This window comes from Gobio gobio, assembly GCF_949357685.1.
Source record: "Gobio gobio genome assembly, chromosome: 25".
In the NCBI taxonomy this organism is placed as follows: Eukaryota; Metazoa; Chordata; class Actinopteri; order Cypriniformes; family Gobionidae; genus Gobio; species Gobio gobio.
This window is the reverse complement of record NC_137121.1, coordinates 4,206,344-4,213,835: the sequence shown is the minus strand read 5'-3', so window position 1 is coordinate 4,213,835 and position 7,492 is coordinate 4,206,344. Positions and strand designations below refer to the sequence as shown.

The following is a 7,492-nucleotide window of genomic DNA, read 5'->3' as shown; positions in this document are numbered from 1 at the left end:
TGTGTGTGTGTGTGTGTGTGTGTGTGTGTGTGTGTGTGTGTGTGTGTGTGTGTGTGTGTGTGTGTGTGTGTGTGTGTGTGTGTGTGTGTGTGTGTGTGTGTGTGTTTATATAATATAAACAAATACATATGTATTTTACATTCGTAAAAATATAACAGGAACAAAATAACTATTGACACAAAATGCCCAATAATAGTGATGTGCTATAATTTTGTAACGTCAGCAAAGAGACATCAGAGCCAGCGGCAGACGGCAGAAGGACTGGCCGAGGAAAGGCTGCTCTCGCCGGGGTTAATGAGCGCTGAGCGCCACTGATCCACTGGAGCTCACAACTCCAAAAACGGCAGATCAAATAGGGGATCTCTTTATAAATAAACCACAGATTTGAGATTTAAACCAGTACATTCTCGCCTGAAAAAGTCTTAAAACTACATTTTGTGACACAATAACAGTAGTATTTTTAAATTACGCTGGGTTTCTCATCCGCTATTGACTTGCCATTAGTTTATCACCCCATGACAGCAGCAAGCAGGCTCCTGATTGGTTAACGTGGTGCGAACAGATGCCAAAGTTCAGATTTTTCAACTCGGGCGTCAGACGCGAATTCGCTTCAAACGCGCGAATGCACAAAAAGCACCACTCCTGCGCATATCGCGCAATTCGAAATCGTGTCCGCCGCACTAATCGCATCTATCGCGCTGCAGGACCTCCAGATGCGCGTCAACACGTCTTTATGTTGACTTAACATGAAAATCACTCGCTCCAGACGCTCTGTTCGCGTTTGGTGTGAATGCAGCATTAGACAAAAGAGTACAAGTGTGTGTTTACAGGGCAATACAATATTTTATTAGCATATTATCAGCCTTCTCTAAAAACTAACATGACATGGTCTGAGAAAATGTTTCATAAAATGCAGTTTTAGCGATGATTTACTCTACAGTACTCTACTCCTCAGTTGCTACTCTACAGCCACATCATATTTTTATACATTTAAAATATATATTATAAAGCCCTAAATGGTTTAGCTCCAGTGTATCTAACGGATCTTCTATCGCCCTACAATCCATCGCGCTCTTTAAGATCACTAAACTCTAGGCTTCTGGTCATTCCTAGGATATCTAAGTCCACTAAAGGAGGGAGGGCTTTTTCACATTTAGCTCCTAAACTCTGGAATAGTCTTCCTGATATTGTTCGAGGTTCAGACTCGCTGTCCCAGTTTAAAACTAGATTAAAGACGCATCTCTTTAGCCAAGCATTCACATTATAATTATCTTTTTATACTACAGTTAAATCGGATCAAAAGCATTAATATAATATTCTGAACAGCAGCTACGCTAATTATTTCCCATCTGCTTTTCTGTTGTTATCTCGGGACACTAGTCCCGAGGTAAATAGTTCATCAGCTCCAGTTTGTATCCAGCCTCTCATGGAGACTTCAGATGCCCCGACACCTGTGATGAGACGACTCCACGCCTGTGAAGATACGACTCAACGCCAGCGTTGTTATGGCCTAAATTAATACACGATTGATTAACTTTTTCGAACATTATTCTTTAACATTGTCTTTCTAACATTTTTACTGTACTTCTATGAAATGCACTTTCTGTAAAGCTGCTTTGAAACAATGTGTATTGTGAAAAGCGCTATACAAATAAATTTGAATTGAATTGAATTTGAATATTATTAGTTTTTTATTTTTGTTTTTATGTTTGAGCTTATAAATCTCCTTCTTAATAACAGTCTGAGTAATAATGAGTCTTAAACTTAAAGGGGCAATTCAGTGCTGGGAAGATGAATGTGTGATTAAACTGGGTCATTTATGCAGTAGAATTGTGAAATTATTTTTGAATTTTGTGCCTTCTAGACTGAGAAAATACAGAAAATGTATTTTTGTCTCATGTGGATGAAAGACAACAACTCCCAGAATGCACTTGCTTCGCTGCCCTACGAGGCCACTCCCTACACCGCCCCCAGCGTCGTTTTGATCTTCATAATAATACAGTCATTTTGTTCAGTTAGAGAATAAACACTACAATTAAAAACTGAACGTGTCTTTTCAATAAAGTGTGTGAGCAAAACGAAATTATTCAACAGGTTTGAGAACCGATCACCCTTTGTCCACACAAAAAACCTGTCAAACTGGTTTAGTCTCTAGTCGATCACTTCGAGCACAGGTGTCTTAGTAACACAAAAGACAGAACAGAACTACACTCACAGCGTTTCTAAATAAACTGACCGTAAGTTAAATTTTTTTACACTTTTTGTTGATCTGGGTAATCCGAGTCACAGATATTTAAAGTTACGTTTGGCTACATGCACTCTTTAGGTTGTATGATGAAATTAACCAAGAGAAAACACAAGCTGCTTTTTACACTGATTCTGGCATTTCACATCACATCTGTACAAGCAGAAGGTAATGTACCCGCTCTTTAATGTTTCTATGTTTTTAAATAAATAGTGTACATATAATAACTCACGACTGTCTACATTTGCTCACTCTGATGTCATTCCCAAAACCTGTATGAATTTCCTTCTTCTGAATGTGTTTGCTGGTCTCGTTTTCCAGTATAAATCCCTAAAAAGAGAAGCTAAATTTCATTATATAATGCTTGTTTCAAAGAACATATCTTTCTTACCACCTTTGTCTTTGAATGATGGTTTCAGCTTCTCGTGATGATGGTGATGTGAGAATCCTGATAGTGGGAACCCGAGGCGACTCCAGATTCAGCGCTGCAGAGATTCTGTCAGGAAGGAAAGCCGCTGGACAGGAGGACAGAGAGATTGTGAAGACTCCAGTCATTACAGACGAGGGGCGTAGAATGATGCTGGTCACTGGACCAAACCTCTGTGAGGAGGACACAGCGAGACAGAGCTTCACAACAGCGCTGCTTCTCTCGGCTCCTGGACCTCACGCCGTTTTAATGGTCCTGAATCTGGAAGATCAAGAATCAGAGCAGTGTGATGTTGTGAAACGAGCCCAGGAGCTGCTGGGAGCAGAAGTTCTGCAGTACTGCATTGTTCTTCTGCACCAGAACCAGCAGGAACGTCTGACAGGAGCGTCCAGAGGGATCGCTGGAGAAATGATCAACGCATGTGGAGGCAGATTTCACATGATCAGAGACTCTGAACCCAAACCTGCTCAGACAGCAGCTCTCCTAGCAGAAATACACAAGCTAGTTTGGCTCAGTGCTGACGGATTTGACTCAGTATTGACACAAACGTTAAAAGAAACGAGTCAAGATGTACATGAAGAAAAGCAGCTCTTCTCATTAAAATATGACACTTTAGAAGGTGCAGCTGGAATCATAATATGGATTTTCCTTGTTTCACTTACAGCTCGTGTTGTTTACGCTAAAGGATATTCTGGGGCAAAAATTGCTGTTCTTGTATTGTTTATGGTCTATCTAAGATATGTTCTGAATCCAGATGTTGCTATACCGCAAAATTTGTCCTTGATAACATCATTAGTAACTGTATTAGCAACAGACCATCAAAAAGAAATAGAAAAATCAAATTTTAGCATAAGTAGCAGCAGTCAAAAAACCAAAGAGGATATTTATATTCATCTAATACTTATATTTTTACCATTTCTTCTGGGTTCATCTCTGGTTTTGGGAACAATTATCAGCATCAGGACGTGGTCAGAAGTGCTCATGGCGTGTTGTGCGGCTCCCGGAGTCGCATACAAGGCTTATGCATTCATATTTCGCAATGAAACGATTAGTAATGAATCTCCAGTCTTTGCGCTCTGGTCACTTCTTTGTTGTACCTTTGGGGCGACACTCTCAATGGGGTTTGTGACTGTGTTTGCTCTGCTTGGTGTGAAGATGACATTAATGCTGATAATTGGGCTTACGATGGCATATTGGCATTTAAAGAGTGAACCCCTAGTGATTGTGATCTATTTAGCTGTTTTTACACCATTTTTTTCATGTGGTTGTGTGCTCACTGGTTCAGTTTTTCTTATTTTAGAGCTGATAATGAGTTTCTAGGTCAGTTCTTACTTGTTTTATGTAGCATTATTTTTAGGAGCATTAATAGTAATTTGGAGAAGAAACAAAAACAACATCAAATGACACCATGTGTGTGTGTGTGTGTGTGTGTGTGTGTGTGTGTGTGTGTGTGTGTGTTTATATAATATTCACAAATACATATGTATTTTACATTCGTATAAATATAACAGGAAAAAAATAACTATTGACACAAAATGCCCAATAATAGTGATGTGCTATAATTTTGTAACGTCAGCAAAGAGACATCAGAGCCAGCGGCAGACGGCAGAAGGACTGGCCGAGGAAAGGCTGCTCTCGCCGGGGTTAATGAGCGCTGAGCGCCACTGATCCACTGGAGCTCACAACTCCAAAAACGGCAGATCAAATAGGGGATCTCTTTATAAATAAACCACAGATTTGAGATTTAAACCAGTACATTCTCGCCTGAAAAAGTCTTAAAACTACATTTTGTGACACAATAACAGTAGTATTTCTAAATTACTCTGGGTTTCTCATCTGCTATTGACTTGCCATTAGTTTATCACCCCGTGACAGCAGCAAGCAGGCTCCTGATTGGTTAACGTGGTGTGAACAGATGCCAAAGTTCAGATTTTTCAACTCAGGCGTCAGACGCGAATTCGCTTCAAACGCGCAAATGCACAAAAAGCACCACTCATGCGTAACGTGCATATTGCGCAATTCGAAATCGTGTCCGCCGCGCTAAATGCGTCTCTCGCGCTGCAGGACCTCCAGATGCGCGTCAACACGTCTTTATGTTGACTTAACATGGAAATCACTCGCTCCAGACGCTCTGTTCACGTTAGGTGTGAACCAAAGATGAGCATCTTATCAGCCTTCTCTAAAAACTAACATGACATGGTCTGAGAAAATGTTTCATAAAATGCATAGTTTGAGCGATAATATCCTCAGACTTACTCGACAGTACTCAACTCCTCAGTTGCTACTCTACAGCCACATCATATTTTTATACATTTAAAATATTGCGGTCCAAGCAGACTTGGAGTCTCTGGGAGGGGTGCTGGAAAGTGCTCCGACTGGAGACTCCATTGTTCTACTGGGGGACTTCAACGCTCACGTGGGCAGTGACAGTGACACCTGGAGGGGCATGATTGGGAGGAACGGCCCCCCTGATCTGAACCCGAGCGGTGTTCTGTTATTGGATTTCTGTGCTAGCCACAGCTTGTCCATAACAAACACCATGTTCAAGCATAAGAGTGTCCATCAGTGCACGTGGCACCAGGACACCCTAGACCGGAGGTCAATGATCGACTTTGTGGTCGTCTCATTCCGACCTTCGGCAGTATGTCTTGGACACTCGGGTGAAGAGAGGGGCGGAGCTTTCAAACCTTGTCACCACCTGGTGGTGATTTGGATCTGATGGCGGGGGAGGAAGCTGGACAGACCCGGCAGACCCAAACGTACGTTGTGGGTCTGTTGGTAACATTTGGCCGAGTCTCCTGTATGAGAGATCTTCCACTCCCACCTCCGGGGGAGCTTCGACCGGATCCCAAGGGAGTCTGGAGATATTGAGTCCGAGTGGACCATGTTCTCCACCTCCATTGTCGATGCGGCTGTTCGGAGCTGTGGCCGTAAGGTCTCCGGTGCCTGTCGAGGCGGTAATCCCCGAACCCGGTGGTGGACACCAGAAGTAAGGGATGCCGTCAAGCTGAAGAAGGAGTCCTATCGGGCCTGGTTGGCTTGTGGGACTCCTGAGGCAGCTGACAGGTACCGGCAGGCTAAGCGGACTGCAGCCCGGGTAGTCGTGGAGGCAAAAAAATCAGCCTGGAAGGAGTTCGGTGAGGCCATGGAGAAAGACTATCGGTTGGCCTCAAAGATATTCTGGGAAACCGTTCGATGCCTCAGGAGGGGGAAGCAGTGCCCTACCAACTCTGTTTACAGTGGAGATGGGCGCCTTTTGACCTCAAATGGGGATATTGTTGGACGGTGGAAGGAATACTTTGAGGATCTCCTTAATCCCACCGACATCTCTTCCGTTGAGGAAGCAGGGGCTGAGGGCTCAGAGGTGGACTCGTCCATCACCCGGGCTGAAGTCATCGAGGTAGTTAAAAAGCTCCTCGGTGGCAAGGCACCGGGGGTGGATGAGATCCGCCCTGAGTACCTCAAGTCTCTGGATGTTGTGGGGCTGTCTTGGCTGACACGCCTCTGCAACATCGCATGCCGGTTGGGGACAGTACCTCTGGACTGGCAGACCGGGGTGGTGGTCCCTCTTTTCAAGAAGGGGGACCGGAGAGTGTGTTCCAACTACAGGGGGATCACACTTCTCAGCCTCCCCGGGAAAGTCTATGCCAGGGTACTGGAGAGGAGAATTCGGCCGATAGTGGAACCTCGGATTCAGGAGGAACAGTGTGGTTTTCGTCCCGGTCGTGGAACACTGGACCAGCTCTATACCCTTTACAGGGTGCTGGAGGGTTTATGGGAGTTTGCCCAACCAGTCCACATGTGTTTTGTGGATTTGGAGAAGGCATTCGACTGTGTTCCTCGTGGCATCCTATGGAGGGTGCTCTGGGAGTATGGGGTCGGCGGCCCCCTGCTTAGGGCTGTTCGGTCCCTATACGACCGGAGCAGGAGCTTTGTCCGCATTGCCGGCAGTAAGTCAGACCTGTTCCCGGTGCATGTTGGACTCCGGCAGGGCAGCCTTTTGTCACCGGTTCTGTTCATAATTTTTATGGACATAATTTCTAAGTGCAGCGAAGGGCCGGAGAGTGTCCGGTTTGTGACACACTTCGTCACTGCTTTTTTCGGATGATGTTGTCGTGTTGGCCTCCTCAAACCAGGACCTTCAGCGTACACTGGGACGGTTTGCAGCCGAGTGTGACGTGGCTGGGATGAGAATCAGCACCTCCAAGTCCGAGGCCATGGTTCTCAGTCGGAAAAGGGTGGCTTGCCCGCTTCAGGTTGGTGGAGAGTTCCTGCCTCAAGTGGAGGAGTTCAGGTATCTCTGGGTCTTGTTCACGAGTGAGGGAAGGATGGAACGGGAGATTGACAGACGGATCGGTGCAGCGTCTGCAGTAATGCCGTCGATGTACCGGTCTGTCGTGGGGAAGAAGGAGTTGAGCTGTAAGGCAAAGCTCTCGATTTACCAGTCGATCTACATTCCTACTCTCACCTATGGTCATGAGCTGTGGGTCATGACTGAAAGGACAAGATCCCGGATACAGGCGGCCGAAATGAGTTTTCTCCGCAGGGTGGCTGGGCGCTCCCTTAGAGATAGGGTGAGAAGCTCGGTCACTCGGGAGGATCTCAGAGTAAAGCCGTTGCTCCTCCACATCGAGAGGAGCCAGCTGAAGTGGCTCGGGCATCTTTATAGGATGCCTCCTGGACGCCTTCCCAGGGAGGTGTTCCAGGCATGTCCCACAGGGAGGAGGCCCCGGGGAAGACCTAGGACACGCTGGAGGGATTATGTCTCCCGGCTGGCCTGGGAACAACTCTGGGTTCCCCCGGAAGAGCTGGAGGAAGTG

General features: G+C 45.6%; 1 protein-coding gene across 1 annotated transcript; it reads left to right on the top strand.

Moving 5' to 3' along the window:
* Nucleotides 1-2,146: 2,146 nt before the first annotated feature.
* Nucleotides 2,147-3,978, top strand: LOC307121784 (uncharacterized protein; the record flags this gene model as incomplete). The annotated part of the gene is made up of 3 exons (XM_079809541.1): nucleotides 2,147-2,413; nucleotides 2,665-3,890; nucleotides 3,973-3,978. Exons 1-3 carry the CDS (start codon nucleotides 2,314-2,316, stop codon nucleotides 3,976-3,978), a joined length of 1,332 nt encoding a protein of 443 aa, XP_079665667.1. The 5' UTR covers nucleotides 2,147-2,313.
* Between the last annotated feature and the right edge of the window lie 3,514 nt (nucleotides 3,979-7,492).